This window comes from Hoplias malabaricus, chromosome 3, assembly GCF_029633855.1.
Source record: "Hoplias malabaricus isolate fHopMal1 chromosome 3, fHopMal1.hap1, whole genome shotgun sequence".
NCBI lineage: Eukaryota > Metazoa > Chordata > Actinopteri > Characiformes > Erythrinidae > Hoplias > Hoplias malabaricus.
In genome coordinates, this window is record NC_089802.1 from 14,713,715 (window position 1) to 14,734,301 (window position 20,587).

Genomic DNA, 20,587 nt, shown 5'->3' on the forward strand with positions numbered 1-20,587 from the left:
CCTCTACGCCTATACTACTGTCCAGGTGGATGAGGTAAATCAGTAACAGCACACACATTTTCAGCTTCAGCTCCTAAATTTCCTGAGTGATTGGCAGGGGCTCCTGGGTGTTAAGGACTGAAGGCATGAGGGTGAGGGGCCAGTCCAGCCTTATACTAACATCTTTCCCTCTCGCTCACTCACCCGCCCTCTGAGTCGGCCTACAGGCCCACAGCATGTTTTCCCAGAAGGCCTTGTAGACTGCCTAACCTCTGGGCCTCTCTGTGTGTTTACGCAAGAGTTAATGAATGAACCAGTGTTGAGGGGAAATAGGAAGAGTGGGACACAAGTGTTCTCTCTCTCTCTCAGCTCCCCACTCCACCCACCCCACCACCCACTAGTCCCTTTCAGATGTTCATCGAGTTTCTGAGTGTTTGGAGTCAGTGGAGGAGAAAGGGACATACCACAGGTCAGGAATGGGAGGTTGTAGATTGAAGTACTGCCTGAGATACTTCTTTAGTGCTATTTGACAAGCAATTATATACAAGAATGTTCAGATTCATGGAAAGAGGCACATTGGCATGATGATGCTACTGCGCTGGTGTGGAATGGATGTTTATTAAGAAATATCAATGGATATAAATTCAGCCAAAATATAACTGCTGTGTGAATGTTAACTCTACACGCTCTGCAGGAGGGGTAAATCCTAAATTAAAATCTTTGTAAACAGTTTGTATTCCAATTAATTGTACACTATTTCTATAGGTCACTCAGTGCAAAATCAGTGGAATTTTTAAACTGTAAAAACCAGTACACATAGCTGTAAATATTAAAAATAGCAACAACCTAGAAGAGAGAAGGAAAAATGAGCAGAGGACATTGGTAAATTTGAAGAGGGAACATCTCCCTCATTTCCATTCCTGTTAACTCTCCAATATGCTAGTATTATTTTAACTAGATGTGTGTTGAGTCTCTGTGTGTAAAATTTTGGCACTCTGTGGTGAGCTGCTAGTGAGCAATGAGATGTAAAAAGAGGAGGGGACAGAGCACCTCTTATCTCTTCATAAAATTGGCTGTGATGTAAACCTGCCTTAATAAAAAAAAGCATTTAAACCCTACAAACACTATTTATATGGATAAAACATGTTGGAAATAAGTGAGCACTGTGATGCAAATGTGCTGACAGATTTTCCGTTGGGTTTTTCTGCTGATATACAGCAATTTTGCCTTGATTGTTCATGTTGTGTGAACAATTCTCCCTGAACATTTTTTCAATTCAATGCAATGTTATGGCAGTAAAAACTGTCTGAGTCTGTTGCTCACAAATCATGCCATATTTGCCATGTCAGTAAAGTAATCATTACAAACATGATGAGCATATGAGAGATTGAGAAATAGGGAAGGGAGGGAGAGTGGGAGGGGCTACCTTTACTTTCTCCTGTGTGTGAATGTGAGTGAGGGAGGAGGCAGTGTAGAGGCAATTGGAGAGAGAGAGAGAGAGAGAGAGAGAGAGAGAGAGAGAGGGAGGGCAGCAGTGGTGTGTTTGTGAAGCTGAAGGTGAAGCATGCCGTCCTGTAGCTCTGTGTTTTGGACTGTGGTTCTGCCGTTGGGGCTGTGGGCTACAGGGGCCTGGGCTAATGATGATTTCCAACACCACGGTTATGAGGAGATGGTGCGAGCTCTGTTCTCAGTGCAGAGTCAGTGCCCCTACATCACACGGATCTACAGCATCGGCCGCAGCGTTGAGGCACGCCACCTCTATGTCCTGGAGTTCAGTGACAACCCTGGCATCCATGAAGCACGTGAGTGAGTTTATTTCACACTTTCAGCTAGGGCTGGGTGATAAGAAAGACTATCACTATTTAAAGACATATTTTCTAATGCATATCATGATATTCGGACAGAATTCTTAGTAGTGACATCTTTAAACACTGCCATTGAAAAATCTCTAAATCCAGTTATACAGGGCTAACTTAATTTTCTTTGTAACAAGTATAATATAGGTCTTTATTGATATGATCACAAAAGCAGGTCATCAATGTCAGGACAAATCATTGCATCTCATTTTTTTATATGATTAGAAAACACCAGATGCCTTGTACACTGTCAAATATTCAAGACAAATTGACAAGTTCTCAAAATGACACTGAAAAAAATGTTTTTGCATTTAAGACTGTGTTGGATGTCTCACGTAAAGTTACCATGTTGAATTATGGGCAGCAAATATATATCAAACTGTCAAAATATTGACCACAAATGACAATAAAATATCACAGTATTGCCCAACTCTATCTTCAGCAGACTGCATTAATGCTTTATTGATGCTGTACTAAAGAGCTGAAATGTCTTATATGAGCTTTATAGTCCTTCCTAAGTTTCAGGGGATGAAGTGTTTAGCAGAAAGTATTTCTGCTTTGATTTCCAAGGAGCACATTGGTTATCTTTTAGGTGCAGTTGGGTGACTGTAGGTGTTCCAGTTCTTATTTTTTTTTCTAAAGAAAAAAAAGTCTTTCATCATTTGTTTTGGGATTGCTGCTGGCAGAGTGTCTGTTCTAAATGGAGACTTGGCAGGTGATGTGCGTTCTGGCCAGACAACACAAACCATTGACCATCGAGTCATTTTATCACTGTCACAATGAAGCAGTCTATGGTCTGTACACAACTTACTGTCCTTGAGCGGCAAAAGGACAGTGGAGAGAAGCAGATGTGAATGAAATAATCAAGTAATTTTTGAAAATGTAAACCTGGAACATCTTAGAACTTCCAGGATCTATCAGCTCAGAAAGTGAAATTAGATGAGATTCTGTGTTATTTTTCCATTTTTGATACAACTCTCAAACTTAAATAAGGACAAAATGGAAATTCAATGCGGGCGGCACAGTGGCGCAGCAGGTAGTGTCGCAGTCACACAGCTCCAGGGGCCTGGAGGTTGTGGGTTCGATTCCAGCTCCGGGTGACTGTCTGTGAGGAGTTGGTGTGTTTCCCCGTGTCCGCGTGGGTTTCCTCCAGGTGCTCCGGTTTCCTCCCACAGTCCAAAAACACACGTTGCAGGTGGATTGGCGACTTGAAAGTGTCCGTAGGTGTGAATGTGTGTCTGTGTTGCTCTGTGAAGGACTGGCGTCCCCTCCAGGGTGTATTCCCGCCTTGCGCCCGATGATTCCAGGTAGGCTCTGGACCCCCCGCGACCCTAAATTGGATAAGCGGTTACAGATAATGGATGGATGGAAATTCAATGCCATTTAAATGTAAAGGTTCCTCAATTATATATAAAGGTAAGCTTCCTAAAAATATTATAATAATAAATAAATAAATAAATAAATATATAAAACACTAAAACAGTTGGGGTTAACACAGAAACCCACAGGGCTTATTTTCATTGTGGTCCCTAAAAAGCATTGTTCACTATGTTACACAGACCATATGTTGACTCCAGGCAGTTTATTTATTATTATTTGGAATTATGTACCAAGTACGAATACTCCTCAATCTTCTGGGTAAGACATTACTGTATACTTTTAAAACTTACTTGACCTTAAAAGACTATATTTTATCTTTGCAGTTACATTTACGGTGTTTGTACTTCTGGGTTTGCCTACATTTAAATGGACAGCACTCTTTCCTTGATGCTGTAGATCTAAAAGAACTGTCATTGCACAATGCAGAGGAAAGTACAAATTCATTATTTCAGTAAAAGTAAAAAAAATCTTTTCTCCTTTGGAAGAAAGTACTGCAGAAGGACAAGTATAAATGTAATCATTTAACACTTAAAACACATTGAGATAATGTAATCATGTACTGAAGATTATCTTCTCCTAATGAACATAAGTGATTATCTGGCAGAGATGACCACATTAAACAGGGCTTTTCTTGTTGAATTGTCTTGACACTAAGGTCTAAACTGATCTGGTCAGTCTGGTAAATCAGCGAGTGTGGGTTGCTGACTCAGTGTCAGAACTGACCTACTGACCCCATGTTTCTAATTTACCTGTGTCTATGTTCTGTCAACAGCAAAAGTAAGCAGACTGTGCATTACCTAGAAAAGATCTGTTTGGTTAATGTGACTCATATCCCTGGACTTCTGATCAAAACATTGTATGTGCAAAAATGGTCAGGGAAAAAATTCCTATAGAGCTAATACATAAATTATTAATTATTCACTGAACAGGTAGGAGCCAAACTGAACATCTATTGGTCTGTTCATCATACACAACGTAAAAAGCTGCTGCCATTTCTAAATATCAAGATAAAGGGTAAATGGAATACAAAGATGTGTGCTGGTGTATAAACCTTTAAAGATCACTACACTAGCATCCCAATGTAGCTCTTCCTCGTGTCATGGGACTTTGAGGACAACTTCGCTAGAAGCACAGGAGATGCTGCTTTTTGACTTTTTGTCACTTTCAGCTGACAAATGACACATTAGGCAAGAGTATTGTGTGAGTGGTGCAGGCCTGAGCCCGGGCTTTTTGCTGATGTAGGGGCTTCCTTCAGTAGAATTGGAGGATGTATGCATGTTCCACAATGAGGTGAAAGAGCACAAAAACAGGAACAGGGCAAGGGCAGCCATGTGTCCACTCTTTAGAGTCCGGCCGGTATACAGCTTAGCTATATTAAGACTGTGTTTGTGTCAGTATGGGCATGCAGCTTATGACTTGACAATGAGGTTTCCCCTCAACATAAACCAGACCCTAAATAAAGAACATAAAAAAATTAAATAAAATAAAATATGTATATACTTAAAGTATTGTAACCTACATGCACTATGAATTATTAGAAATGTGTATGTGGTCTACTCAGAAAAGCATATTGTGACTAAATTCATCATCATATTGCCTATTGCTTTTGGATGGAGGAAAGAGATGAAAGCCTGAAAAAAGAGTAGGTGATTGGCTCTAGAGCTGTCTTAAATTGACCCATGTTTCCGTCTCAACACATCATCAGTCACTTTCTGAAGTGCTGTCACTTCAGTGATCCAATCAAGATGTGTTTTACAGCTGTCAGCCTTCTTCGCACTGCTAACGAGATTTAGCACTCGCCAGAACTGATGGAGTGAAAAGAAATCTCTCACATTTTCAGATTGGTTTTTACACATAAGGGTTTTTTGTAGGAGATAGAAATCAGCCCCAAGCTTTGTGTTTACGTTCACCTGTATCATGTTTCATAGTCACATACCACAGAGTCTGATGGTGAAAGATATTTCTGGAACTCTAACGGCTAAGGGGTCAGCATCGCTAAAATCTTGTAGAAACAGCACAAAGAAAACAGCTTGTTTAAGGCGATTAGAAGTGCAAACGCCCTCCTAAGTGTTTCCACAGTGAAGAAATGTTTAATCTGCACAAAAGACTGCCCTGCTGTCCGTCTGCTTTATGCATTTTTGGCGGACGTGACCATGTGCCCTCCCAACTTCCTGACCATGGTTACTTGATGTGTGTTTTCCAGTGGAGCCAGAGTTCAAGTATGTGGGGAACATGCACGGGAACGAAGTCCTGGGCAGAGAGCTCCTCATCTACTTGTGCAAGTTCCTGTGTGAGGAATACCGCGCGGGGAACGAGCGGATCACCAGCCTCATCCACAACACACGCATCCACATCCTGCCCTCCATGAACCCTGATGGCTATGAGGTAGCAGCCAGGCAGGTATTACAGACTTACAGGCTTATCTTTGAAAAGAAAAAATAAGAGGCTCTGTCTTTCTCTGCACCCACCAATCAATGCAATATCAGACACCCAGGCAACTGTTAGCTGACATGACAGAACTGGCAGTTAGTTTTCTTCTCCAGGCATGTTGAGCCATCACAACTACATTGCATTAGAAGCTGTTCTAAATGATACAATGGCATGACATGGGAGCCTTCATCATCCCAGACTAGTAATGTCCTATCACAGGGAGGGACCTAGCTAATGGAACTGGCCACAACTAAACTGTGGAGCAAGCCTAGGAAAATATTTAACAACCAATAAGACAATAGTCTACTTCTCAACATTTGAAAAGGTTCTCGTTTACCTATTTTTTTTTTTTAATGCACCAAACATATTTCATGGTCAGAGCACAGTGACCCAACACATAACAAGCTCAAACACTTAGTTGTAGTTTATGTGTCTGTGGGGTTTTGGGTAACATTCTCTAGAATGTTCTTCTCCCATCCCATGAGCATTATCCCAAAGTTCTTTGTTCATTCTGTTCTAAAAGGATCTTCCAAATTCACACTATTCTAGAATCATCCCAGTGTCGTCTAATACCCCTCTTCTAATCTTCTTCTATTTCCAAACTGTTCTAAAATGTCCTCTCTGGTCCACACTGTTCTCAGATATTCTCACTTTTCCAAACTGTTCTAGAATGCACTCCTCTTTCATGTTGTTCTAAAATGTTGTCCCCTTTTCCCCAATAGGAATGTCCCTTAGTTTTCTCTATTATTGGAAGGGACTTGACTTTTGTCCTGTGTTAACTGGATAACTGAGAAAACATGCTTTTACAAGGATTACCAAAAATGAATGCTGACATCTGGAATGACAAACCATAAAACAGTTTTACAATTTAAACACAGGCTTATAGGACTACTTGTGTCCAAAATGAGTTGCAAGTCTTCCATATCCCTTGCAACATCCCCTGTTTTATCACTTCAGTCCCAGTGAACATTTTTTGTCTTCCTTTTGATACTAAATATACCAGCCAAGAAATAGCTCATCCAAATATAACCACTACACGGAAATATCAGTGAGCGTTCTGACCTCCTCCCATCTGTCGTACAAACAAATAACATTGTTGCATATATATTCAGTGCAGACACTCACCACCCCTTCCAGGCAGTGAACACACACCGAGCCCCTCTCTGACACTAATCATACAGTACGAGCAGAAGTCTGGCCTTTAACACTCTATTATCATCTGTCTGTCCCAGCCACAGGAGCTCCCCCAGAGTAACCGCTCCATCTGCACCAGGCTTCCAGCTCAGCTTCTTTTACACTCCGACTCAAACACCTTCACAACAAACCAGCTGAAACGCTAAATATACAGCTCAGGCACATGAAATAAAACCATGCATTTCAAAGAGAAGAACAGATGACTTGTAATGAAACACATTTATACACATTGTAAACAGCATATGTACTCCAGACAACTCACAAACAGCCCTCCAACCCAACTACAAAAACTGAAGTATATACTGTAAAAATTCTGATTTGTTTTGGTTCCAGGGTCCAGAATTCAATGGCTACCTGGTGGGTCGTGGGAATTCCAGAGACATTGACCTCAATCGCAATTTCCCAGACTTGAATGGGCTCATGTACTACTACGAGAAGAACAATGGGAAGAACCACCACCTGCCTCTGCCAGACAAATGGGAAGTACAGGTGGGCAGAAAAGAGACAGCTGGGACATAAATAGCAGCATTGAGAACAGAAACGATACACTTAGAAATCCCTCTGCAGGCCTTTCACATTTCCAGGTTATAATAGAGTTTCAGATTTTTGTTTTATTATAGATATCATAAGGATTTCAGATCTGAACACAGTAAATTCATATCTGATTTTAGACCCTGATTCACACAGGATTTATTCATTCTCACACATTGTTGAAGACCAAAATCTGCAGAACAATGCAGGCAAATTAATGTTTTTTTGTTTGTTTGTTTATTTATTTATTTATTTATTCCTTATTTGTTCCACCCTCCCCATATATATGTATTAATTCTCTGTCATGCATGTGAATATACAGGTAGATCCCCAGATACGGCAAGGGTTACACTCAAAGCACACACAGGGTTATACATGGCTCTGCAATACACTTCAAAATATTTTAAAACATTTTTTTCACCACAAAGTCAAAGAGCGAACTGTATAAGTTTGCCATCAGTCTCTAGATAAGCATCCTTGGCTTCATGCTGCTGGTCTGGACTGTATCAACCAATGACAGATGCACATTTCACTACCTTCGTTTAAGTAAGCAGACACTGGCCTTTGCGAAGGGACTTTTCAAAATCAAGATCATTCTGAGTTCTCAGACCGGCCTGCTGTTACTTTTCACTCTGAGTGCTGGCTAGGTGGGTGGATATACTCACTATGAGAGCATGTGGCATTTAGGTCAATAGCAAACCACAGAGGGACTGGAGACTCTGAATGTAGCACATGCAGCTCAGCAGTGGGCAAAAGTCAATGCAACAGCAGCTCAGCTACATAATCAGAAAAGCAGAGCTCTCTTTTCCTTTTGCTGGGAAATCTTAATTTAAGAATTTTGTCGAAAATGAGAATGCCATCCTAGAGCTTTTGGACACACATATGCCCTGTCCTACCAGTAATGCTATTTCAGATCAATACTGACTTAAAGTGCATCAAAAATCTGTTTCTGATTTTCATATTTGTAAAACGTTAATTCACTTGAGGGTTCATTCAACAGACAAAAGGACAAAGAAAAGATTTTCAATTATCTTTATGGCTAAATATTAACAAATTTATAAACGGATACCCACAACATAAAAGCTGGTACATATCACTCAGTCACATCACTTTTTCCTTCCTGGAAATGGAAGTTGCAGATTTGCAAGTGGATTTTTTTTCCCCGTTTTTGCTGTAAACAAGTCTGTGGTCACATGTGTCTGATTCCACCTCTTCATGAAGCATCATAAATTTTCCATATGAGACCAATGTGGACTGCAGACAGGCCAGTCAAGCACACACTCTAGTGGTGCTTTTCTACTGCATGGAACCTAATCAGCTCAGGTTTCCAGAAAACAAATCTGGTACCTGGTCCCTGAAAGCGGGTTCTTTTTTTTTAGTACCCACTCACACCGGTTTCCATGTAAGCCGAGTAGGGACTAAACAGAGTACTGTAAATTACTCTAAAAAGACTTGTGTAAATGGAAAAAAAATAGACATTCAGCCCAAGCTAGCTGCTTATAAAATCCCCAAGCTAGAATGGAGATTACCTCTGCACCTCAGAACTGTGCCGTGGAGCTTGAAAAGGTTCAAATGCTCCTTTGGTGGCAGACGAAAGAATCCAGCAAAAGCCAGATGGAGCAAAGGAACAGGAAAATCTGTCCGAACTGTGGCGTAGAGCTGTGTCCAGTCCCAAAAAACAACAAAAACAACAACAACACTTGAATATGTGACAAGTAATCAACTTTACCACAGCCATTGTTGTGGTTTCCAAAGCCCATGGTTCCCTTTAGAGGCTGGTTTTTGCAATGTCATTGGCTACATTTACATTTGGTAAAAGTCTGGATGGATTTTGGGCACGCCATCCACTTTTATCAAAGGCAAGCTCAAACCTGGACTCATCTGACCACACAACACATTTCCACTCTGTTTTGGTACATCTCAGATGGCTACAGGCTCAGAGAATAACCTGACAGTTTCCCCACAAATACCATCTGAGGGCTTGATGGTCACACGCTTTCAGCAGCAGTTTCCCCCTTGGCCTCTATGCACCAAGAATTTCCTGGCTCCCTGAATCTTTTCATATATGATTTTATGAACTGTAAATTGTGAAAGACCTAAACACTTTTCTGTCTTAGTGCAGCGCTAAATGATACAGACCAAGATGTGGGAATAAATGCTGAATTGGTGAAGGCTATTAATACCATTGATAGATCATGTTTGCCAGGGAAGTTGAAATTGTGGTGTCAGCAGTTTGGCTTACTGCCTCGTACTAGATGACCGTTGACAGTTTATGATGTTTCAATCACAGTAGTAGAGAGGATGGAAAAGGTTATGAACAAGGCCATAAGGAAGTGGCTAGGGGTGACGCAGTGTTTAATGAGGAATTCTTGTCATGAACAGTGTGACATGAATTTTCTATAAACTTTTCACTCTTATGCTCTTGTCCCAACTGTTTTGGCATGTGTTGCAGGCATTAAATTGATGAGTTTTATTTGTTAACAAAACACAATGAGGTTGGTCAGTGAAAACATTGGGAAACTTTGTACATTTGTCAGGTAAATAAAGTTTCAAGAAAATTAACAAATCACATATCCTAAATTTTATTTAATTTTACAAAATGTCCCCACTTATCTGGCAATAGGGTTTGTAAATCAATTAAAAGCTTCCTGTCTGCAAATGTGTTTCCTGTAAAGTTAAATTTTTTACAATAGTGTTTAAGCTTCCTTTAGATATAATGTCAAGAAATGGAGCAAAGATAAAAACAATCCAGTCAAAACAATCTATATCCTGTTAGTATGTTTTCTTTCTAGAATACCCGTGCTCAGGAAGCATTGGTTCATTAACTTAACCCCTTAAATTCCTAGACTTATTATACCTTAAGGCTTGTTATGCATTACTAGCACTAGCAATAATATAGTAATTACAGAGTTATTTTGAAGTGTCTGCAGTAAGTAATAAAAGGTTTAGGTCATTTAAAGTATATTAACTCTAATGGAAACACCACATGATAATGTCCTATGATGGTATAGTTGAACAAGTATACTATAATTATATTTATCATTCACACACAGCAATATTAACTATAGTGGTAGGTTGTTGTCTTTCAGGACAAAAGCGACAGAGCTTGTGGAGAGTGGCATGTTCCTGGCATCACTGCATTGAAGCATAAGCTCTTGTTCACACATCACATGGCACTGGACTGACCCCTCCATGTGGACTCCTCTGAGCAAAAAAACATCTGTGTATATCAGCAACATGAAACTTAACTCTCCACTGACAGCTGAGGTCACAAAGGAGCGTGTCTATATATATAGATCTATACATAATAAATATTAGCTCTCAGGCTGGGTCAACATCCCAGCAGCCGTCTCCAAAGACAACAAACTGTCCTTCCAGATTGATATGACCCTAAGCAATAAAAGGCAGCCCCAAGATTTATTTTCACTACAGCTCCAGCGGGATGTATTTGGGCATGTACAATCTACCAGATAAAGTGTCCAAGAGAAGGTTCCACTGACGTAGTTCATGCTTTTTGTACACAGCATGTGGGAGACATTTTATTTTATAGAGCTGCACACATGCTATTTGGTAAGTAAATGGTAGCTTGCTCTTTATGACATCTTGTCCTTCGTTTGCCCTTGCTCCTCTAGGTTGAACCAGAAACTCTGGCAGTCATTAAATGGATGCAGAACTATAACTTTGTCCTATCAGCAAACCTGCACGGAGGAGCAGTGGTGGCCAACTACCCCTTTGATAAATCCCGTGAGGCACGTATTAGAGGGAAGCCCACATATTCAGCCACTCCTGATGACAAGATCTTCAAAAAGGTGAGTAATGGAGAATTCATGACTATATATACACACACACACTCACACACACACACACACATGCACTCTTTCACACTCTCTCTCTCTCTCTCTCTCTCTCTCCCTCTCTCTCTCTCACACACATACGCACACACATATTTGGCACATTTGAAAGGTTTAACAACACCATAATTCATTTTTACAGGAATGAACTCCATTTGTCCTTTAGACTGTTTTTGTTACTGTGCTATATAAATGTGTGTGATATAAATGACCTCAGTTCTGGTGGACTCTCAGCAGTCTGGAGTGAAATGTACAGACACAGAACAAACATTTAAGTTTAAAATGCAAAGTCAGTGTGACGTTAAACAGCACAACTGTCTTACCCATACCTTCTGCCTGAATGAAAAACACTCCTTATCACTTCACAATAAAATGGTGGGTAAAATGGCTGGTCCTAAAAAAAATCTGCTTAAGGAAGTGACATTTTATATTTGGTGAATTTCAGTGTTCAAGATGTTGTAGCTAATATTTTTATATGTGGACTTTGTAGCTTACCTACACTTAAAATGATATGGCACTTCTCTAGACCCACAAAGTGATTTACATTCTATGGAATATTGGGGATTCGCCTAAACCCCCATTCTTCTGAAACCATCTTTCCGTGTTTTTGCATCAGGGTTGGTTGGTATCCACTTTTTCTTACCATCATACCATCTCTAAATTTGTGGCACACACATACACATGTGTTGACAATAAAAGCTCATATCTGAGACACAAAGTACAGCAAATGGTGCTGGTTAAAAAAAACTAAATAAAGTTAAAAATACCGATCTAAATAAGATTAAAAAAAAAGATTATTCCTCTGCACTAATTATAAGCGCAGCTGGGCAGCTAGGCTATAAGGGAGCTAACAAGCACTTGTGCTTTAGCACACCACTGCCCAGACCATGTTCCAGCTAAATGAGGCTCAAATGAAACACATTTAGAGGATAAAGCCTCTATCTGCACAAAGTAGAGTGAACGGTCTTTAGAAAGTTTTGTCTATATATAGCACCCTTCCTCTCTCTTTTAAGCCAAACTGGGTGCTAAACTGACACTACTAACTGGCTTAATTTTTCCCCTTCCCACCTGTTTTCAGAGTGTGACATTAACTTTTAGTGAGCTCCCACAGCATCCCCTCCCTGTGGCTCTCTTTAATGCACATGAATGATCTCATTTTGCCTTGTAATTGGTCAGACATAGCAGATGTTTGACGCACCACACACACCAAATAAATACACATTTAAAAAGTATGTAAAAACACATTTTAAATACTGCTGTATATGGTATAACGCCCAGCCCTGTCTATCTTTGTGTGTGTGTAGATAGCAAAGGCCTACTCTTATGCTCACAGTTGGATGCATAAAGGCTGGAACTGTGGTGACTACTTTGAGGAGGGGGTTACCAATGGAGCCAACTGGTACTCTCTGTCCAGGGGTCAGTGGATACGTTTACACTATTTTACCATGTAACCTATTTATATTCTCTCAGAGATTTTATAATACAACAAGCACATATTGTATGTGTTTTAATTTAAGCCTGTAATAACCTGTGTTTCCAGGCATGCAAGACTTTAACTACCTCTACACTAACTGCTTTGAGATCACTCTGGAGCTGAGCTGTGATAAGTTTCCCCCAGCGAGTGCCCTGGCCAGGGAATGGCTGGCCAACAGGGAGGCTCTGGTGTCCTATATGGAACAGGTAAACTTCACTTCTCACACAGCTCAGCTTTGGGCACCATGTGACTGAAACACTTAGACATTCAAACTCTGCTCCTGGGCCAAACATGCAGATGGTGCAAGTGTATTGTATTCATAATGTAATGGGTAATAAAGGGCCCAGTATTCTAGTCAGGATGGAGAGAGGGGCAGAAAAAGGACTAAGAGGTTTACTGTTGCATTACTGTGTAATCAACCTCTCCCTGGGTGCTTTCAGTATGAAACAGATATAAAAGTTGTGCGCTTGGATAAAGATTGTGTAACACTGTGCTTTGCATTTACTTGTGCACTGCATTAATAGATGGATACATTCACATACAGCACTCTTAAACTAAGGATGGTAAAAATGTTTTTCCCATTGTTTTTGCCTCCAGGTACATCATGGCATTAAAGGAATGGTCAATGATCAAAATAACAACCCAATCAGTAATGCAGAAATTGCAGTGGCAGGAATAAATCATGACATAACCACAGGTCAGTAGAGTTTCACATCAGGCTGTGCCTGATAACTCAGGGTGAAATGGGGGAAATGCTCTTTAAGAGCAGTGTCTTAAAATCTGTGTATTTAAAAATCAGTATTTTTAAAACTACTTTAAATGATTGCCTTAAACTTTACTTGAATAATTGTAATACAATATTAGGTAGATTCCTCCTTTCCTAACATATCTTATAACATGTATATCTGATATCTCTGTAACTGTGCTGTGCGGCAGGAGCAGATGGAGACTACTTCCGTCTGCTTTTACCAGGAACCTACACTGTAACTGCATCTGCGCCAGGATACCAGGCCTCCAGCAGTACAGTTACAGTGGGACCTGCAGAGGCAACACAGGTGAGAATAAGGAAGCCATACACACCCACGCACAGACTCTCTCTCTCTCTCACACACACACACATATACTTTCTCTCTCTATTAATGTTTAGGTGATTGAACCAAAATTGTCCAATGAAGTTTTGTGTTTGCAGATTTATTACACAGCAGAAGTTTCTTTACACTTTGAGCACAAGCCTTGTAATTTGGGATGCATACTGACATCAGTCTCATGTCTGAAGTAGCTTACCAAATAATCATTTAACAATGGAACGATGTCCGAATGTGTTCCTGCCATGCTCCCAGGATGAAATAGTTACAGAATATATATAAAATAATGAATATATGGGCAGATGTTAAGATGAGACCAATCTATACTGCACTTGTAATGTTCTGAAAATATCTTATGATGCTAGTCAAGACAGACATGGTTCCAACGGCCACGCTCTGGCCCTTTAATAAGATTACACTGGACACTGAGCACATAGTGTAATCCTTCCCATGGAACCCATACAATGTCTTTGATACACACGCGCGCACACACAAACACACACACACACACACACACACACACACATACACACACATTAGAAAAGCAGTGGGAGTCATTTTCTTTCTGTAACATTTGTATTTTGTATTTTTTCAAAAATATCAAGGAATAAACATTACACATTTAATTTCACTAGGCACATGTTCATTACAATTTTTAACTGATACTGTACAAATAGGCACAGCAGGTAGTGTCACAGTCATACAGCACCAGGGACTTGGAGGTTGTGGGTTCAAGCCCTGCTCTGGGTGACTGTCTGTGAGGAGTTGGTGTGTTCTCCCTGTTTACGCGTGGGTTTCCTCCGGGTGCTCCGGTTTCCTCCCACAGTCCAAAAACACACCTCGGTAGGTGGATTGGTGACTCAGAAGTGTCCGAAGGTGTGAGTGTGTGATTGAATGTGTGTGTGTGTATGTATGTCGCCCTGTGAAGGACTGGCGCCCCCTTCAGGGTGTGTTCCTGTCTTGTGCCCAGTGAATCTGGGTAGCCTCCGGACCCACTGTGACCCTGAACTGTATAAGCCGTTACAGACAATGAATGAATGAATGTACAAATATTATGGGCCAGTTCCACAGACAGGGCTTAAGCCTTGGACTGCCCATTACAATGGGAAATCATGTCCAGGTCCTAAAATGGAATTCCATCAAATGTTCAAAACAGGATAATTTAATAAATGATAAATAATTGAAATAAATTTTTTATGATGTAAACAAAGACATTTTGCTTTAGTTTGACGTGAAATACACCGTTCTAGAGAAACACATTCAAAATTGGTCACAGCAGTGGTGATAGGAACCAGATGGAAGGATGGTGTAATTAATACCTTAAGAGCTAAATAAAACACAGAAAGCTATTACATGAAATGGTAACAAATGTACTGTCTTATGTCCAGAACGGTTTTACGAGGACATCTGGACAATGTAAAGGGCAAACAGTGTTCAAAGAAAAACATGAGATTAAGCATTGATTTATCATAATCTATATTACATATATAAACCAAGACAATAAGTTCACTTGTCATTTTGAATGAAAAATAAGACACATCTTGTTTACCACCACATTAAGCACATTAAACAAGACAAACCTGAATGACTTTGTTTACATCTTAATGACAGAATGGCAAAATTAGTGAAGATACATCAAATCTCTGGCTAACCCTAAATGGTTTCTTTTCTCAGCTACACTTTTACTTGAAACCTGCACCAAAAGTTGCAAACTTGAATGTGAAGGGCCAGCAAGGCAAGAAAAGCCTGTCACTGGCCAAGGTTCCTCCAGCCAACCTCGGTCCAAGATAAAACCCAGAAGGACACTTCCATGAACAAAGACAAACTGCCGCCTCCTTCCCAGAAATGAGAAGAAGGTGAAGAATGTGGAGAGGTGCAGCCTAACTCACAACCCTAACCTTTTCTACTCCACTCAAATATCCTTCCTCTGTCCTCACTTTGTATAGATCTAGGATAGAATTGTTTTTTCACAGGGACATTCTTTTTCTATGAGTGTCATATTTATGTAATACATAAGATGTGTATGTTTGAAATAAAAAGGGGAAATTCAGTGAAAAGAGCATGTAATACTGATGATTAGACAATATTATGAAGTACAAAACACGCTACATCAGCACTTACAGACAAGGAACCACAGGACAAAAATCTGATAAATCTGACAATATTTTGCAGCCAAACCAGGTGTCCTCAAACATGTCATAAACAGGTCATAAGGATTGTCTCAAAATGTCTGTGATATTTTGAAAACGTTTTACAAACATGAATAATAAAACCTGAATATCATACACATTATATGATATTCAAAAACTTTCTGTGAATCTGTGTCTTTTCTGTGGTTACATTGTTTTTAAATGTTCCATAAAAATATATAACATCAGCGTGAACAAAGCTATGTAGTTGTGAGGACTATTTGCAAATAATGAAAAACATTTTAAGCTAAGAACAATATGGGATGTCTAACCAGGACAGAGCTTGTGTATATTTATATATCTTAAAAACCATCAGACTTTTGAAAGCTAAGGCCTAAACAAAGGTAGGATAATGTCATGATTATATTCAGATATAAAACTATGAAGATGTCATTATCTGACACATTAAAGGAAAATACACTAAAAGTGAAGGATGTGATGTAGCAAGTGCACTAGTGTCCATTGGCTCTTTCTTGTTGCAGGTTCCTGCAAATTAGTCCTCTTTCTTGTGTAATTTAAATAATAAAGATTGGAACTGGGCAAAGACCAATGGCATCTAAGCATTATTATATTAACTGTGTTTTATAAAATACATATAAATAATTATAAAAAAAATCTAAAAGTACATCTACCAATGTTTAAACTAAAACAGATAACAGTTACAATGTATATTTAGTTGTACACCAGAGGTCAGTGTTGTCAAATAAAAATGAGTGCTCTGCAAAACTTAGGCAACAGAAAAAGCTGGGTCCACATGTTAAAATGTAAGTCAGTCATATTTTTTTGGCTAAATTGTTCCTAATAATTGTATTGTTTTCTAAATATCATAATATGCCTGATCACAATGATTCGGATGCTCAGGAATAAAATGCTTTATCCACATGTATTTAAATGTAACTAAACCAACTTTTCCTATTCAGGACAAACACAGTAAAAACAAAACCGGGACAGGAAAAGGAAAAACGCACTTCATTACAAGAATGAACCTTGGACAGTGTGCCCTCATGCAGGAAACCAAATAGACAGGACACCAACACATACACACCCATGTTTTTAGAACAGGTAAAAATAAGACCAAAACATATATGATGTGCACCAACTTTAGTTCCATCAGAAACCTAATGATTAGTGTATTTTGTTATTCTCCTGTTGTATATATAGTTTCCATTTCTGAATAATTATTATAATATTTTTTAGGTTTAATGGGATAGGGTTAGTGAGGTAACTTTCTGTTGTGCCACAGTTAATGATTGCTGTAATAAAGCATGCATATAAAACGACATAAAACTATATGACTATAATACATATTTAACTAAATGTGTATAGTCTTTAGAGTTAATGAGAATCATTTCACTAGTATACACATTTTTCAGTTTATATTTTCTTGTTTGTCATATCCTCTCATCTTAGGCACATTCAAATCTTAGTATAATAACAAAAAACTCACATTATAATTATTTATGATCCAGATGAATGACATTTGATATTGTTTGTACCAAATATGGAACAAGACTGAAAATGTCCCATTTATACCCATAATATATGTCATAGAATAAGAAACAGTAATGAGGATAGCCACTGAGCTTTGACAGATTATAATAAAACAAGAAATGAAAATGGAAATCGTTACTTTACACTTATTCACTCATTCAGTTTATATAACACTATAAGGGGTGGGAATGATGACATAAATAGTATTCCCATAGTTTAAATAACAAGATAAGCTATGGAAATAGGAATGATCCCATTACATTCATTCATTCCTTTTTTTATAATCACTTCATCCTGCTCAGGGTCATGTTGAGTCTGGAGCCTACTCTGAATCATTGGGCGCACGGCAGGAATGCAACCTGAATATCACACACTCGCTCACTCCTATGGACACTTTTATATGGCTAATCCACCTACCATCATGTTTTCAGACTGTAGTAGGAAACTGGGGCACCTGGAGGAAACCCACACAGACACAGAGAGAACAAACCACACTCCTTACAGACTTTAAACCTAAGTGTAGTCCAGAACCCTGGAACTGTGAGATAGGGACACTACATCAATTCCACTTATCGCTATAGTGTATGTAACATAATGAGAAATGGTCCCATTCTGTTTAATCCTGCATTGCCCAACCCTGCTATAATGTCATGGTGTGTAATTGATCTACAGAAAGCCACTGTATGACAAACACTGTTTCAATGCTCTTCAGCAAAATTGTTGGAGCAGAAAAATGAGTAATATAATGAATGGAAACAAAGGGCTGAACGCTCACATGATGTGTATGAATGAAAACAGAGTAGGAGAGGACAACACAGGCTTTTCACTCAGACTGAACGTGACGGCTCTGGAGTTTTCCCACAGAAGCAGTGGGCAGTGTGAATCAAAGGAATTTACACTGAGCTGAATGCTCTAATGTGGCCTGTACTACAATGGACATTATAATAACCTCCTCCGCTCTGCCAGCTTGCAGTGACTCAGTGTGGTCTCATTGGTCAACTCGTGACAAAGGGCAATCACTATCTACTGTAACAGATGCTGTTCAATAAAAAATACACATGCCAACCTGAGGCCAATGTCCGCCGTACGTAGGGGAGAATGATTTTGGTGAAATTCTAATTTGAATGCTTCTAATTTGAGTCACATTTTGTAAAAAATCCTGATAAATTCAGCTCCAGAGTGTCCCTCGTGTGCTTGAATACTGTATCATTTTACACTGCAGGTTCACAAAAATGTCCCATTCAAAACTTATTAGTACAATAAATCTGAAGAAAATAACAGGTGGCACAGTCAGTCAACAGGAAGTGTCAATGTCACATGGAGGGTCCTGGGTTAGTGGATTTGAGTCACACTCCGGGTGACTGTCTGTAAGGAGGTCTCCATGTGTTCTCCCCGTGTCAGCGTCGGTTTCCTCCGGGTGCTCCAGTTTCCTCCCATGGTCCAAAAACACACGTTAGTCGGTGGATTGGCGACTCAAAATTGTAGAATAGTGTGAGTGTGTGTCTCCCTGCGAAGAACTGGGGCCTGCTCCAGGGTGTGTTCCCGTCTTGCTCCCAGTGATTCCAGGTAGGTTCAAGACCCATCGCAACCCTGAACTGGATAATCACTCACAGACAATGAATGAATGGATGTTGAAAATTACAGTATTGAAGATGCAGATGTCTATAGTTAGGGAATTCATATTAATAGCAGCAAATGTTTTTCAGGCAAACTAAAATCTGTGTGCACGAATGAAGTCTGTAGAATTTAAGTCTTTGCTGTCACCTCATGGCATGTCTTCAGTTTCCTCACATTGTTGCTCTGAATAAGGAAGTCAAATTTATAGCTGACACAACACAAACTGAGTTCTACCTAAGAGTATTTTTGTTTAACACTGTATGATTTAAAAACCTCCATCAGGATTGTTTGTTAGGCTTGTTAGGATTATTTTACCTGTCACTGGGTTTGTAACATTATCTAACAAATCTAGCAATATTTCACATGTATGGAATTACGTTGTTCAACCTCTTATAGCTGTCAGTCTGTTGGAGACATTCAATAGCCTTTCCCCGTGTTCATGTTGACAGGTTCCATAATTGTAAGGGGCCACCTGCGCCGCAGTCCTCCCACCAACAGGGGCGACCATGCCTCAGGCCACGTGATAATCAGCCTGATTGACAACAGCTGGGGCTTACCCTTTATTAAGCCTTCAGTCTGCGTCTTCGGTTCCTTGAGTTTGTCAAAACCAGACCTTGCCGGTAATCGGTATTTCCCCTAAAAGAAGCTTTTGCTTTCTTTTGTGCTGTTTAAACATTGGGTTCAACTTCCCACAATACCTCTTTTCTCTGTTCTCCAGACTACCCTGTTGGGACCCTAAAGGTGCTGATTATAGAATATCATGAAATAGTTGATTTATTTCAGTAATTCCAGTCATAAAGGGAAATTTGTATATGTGTATTGCATTACACAAAGACCAATATATTTCAAGTGTTTATTTCTTATAATTTGATGATTATAACTGACAACTAATGAAAACCCCAAATTCAGTATCTCAGAATATTAGAATATTACTTAAGACCAATACAAAAAAAGGATTTTTAGAAATGCTGGCCAACTGTAAAGTATGAACATGAAAAGTATGAGCATGTACAGCACTCTACGTAGTTGGGGCTCCTTTTGCCTGAATTACTGCAGCAATGCGGCGTGGTATGGAGTCAATCTGTCTGTGGCACTGCTCAGGTGTTATGAGAGCCCAGGTTGCTCTGATAGTGGCCTTCAGCTCTTCTGCATTGTTGGGTCTGGTGTATTGCATCTTCCTCTTCACAATACAACATAGATTTTCAATTGGCCATAGCTGGCCAAATAAGAACAGGGATACCATGGTCCTTAAACCAGGTACTGGTAGCTTTGGCACATTGGACCAACACCAGCAGATGACATGGCACCCCAAAACATCACTGACTGTGGAAACTTTACACTGGATCTCAAGCAACGTGGATTCTGTGCCTCTCCTCTCTTCCTCCAGACTCTGGGACCTTGATTTACAAAGGAAATGCAAAATTTACTTTCATTAGAGGACATAACTTTGGACCACTCAGCAGCAGTCCAGTCCTTTTTGTATTTAGCCCAGGCGAGACACTTCTGACAC

At 39.7% G+C, this 20,587-nt stretch overlaps 1 protein-coding gene across 1 annotated transcript; it reads left to right on the forward strand.

Moving 5' to 3' along the window:
- Positions 1–1,500: 1,500 nt before the first annotated feature.
- cpn1 (carboxypeptidase N, polypeptide 1) lies at positions 1,501–16,060 on the forward strand. Its single transcript, XM_066665178.1, has 9 exons — positions 1,501–1,781; positions 5,419–5,615; positions 7,173–7,328; positions 11,003–11,179; positions 12,526–12,637; positions 12,762–12,901; positions 13,293–13,392; positions 13,632–13,750; positions 15,455–16,060. Exons 1-9 carry the CDS (start codon positions 1,544–1,546, stop codon positions 15,569–15,571), a joined length of 1,356 nt encoding a protein of 451 aa, XP_066521275.1. The 5' UTR covers positions 1,501–1,543; the 3' UTR covers positions 15,572–16,060.
- The last annotated feature ends 4,527 nt before the right edge of the window (positions 16,061–20,587 follow it).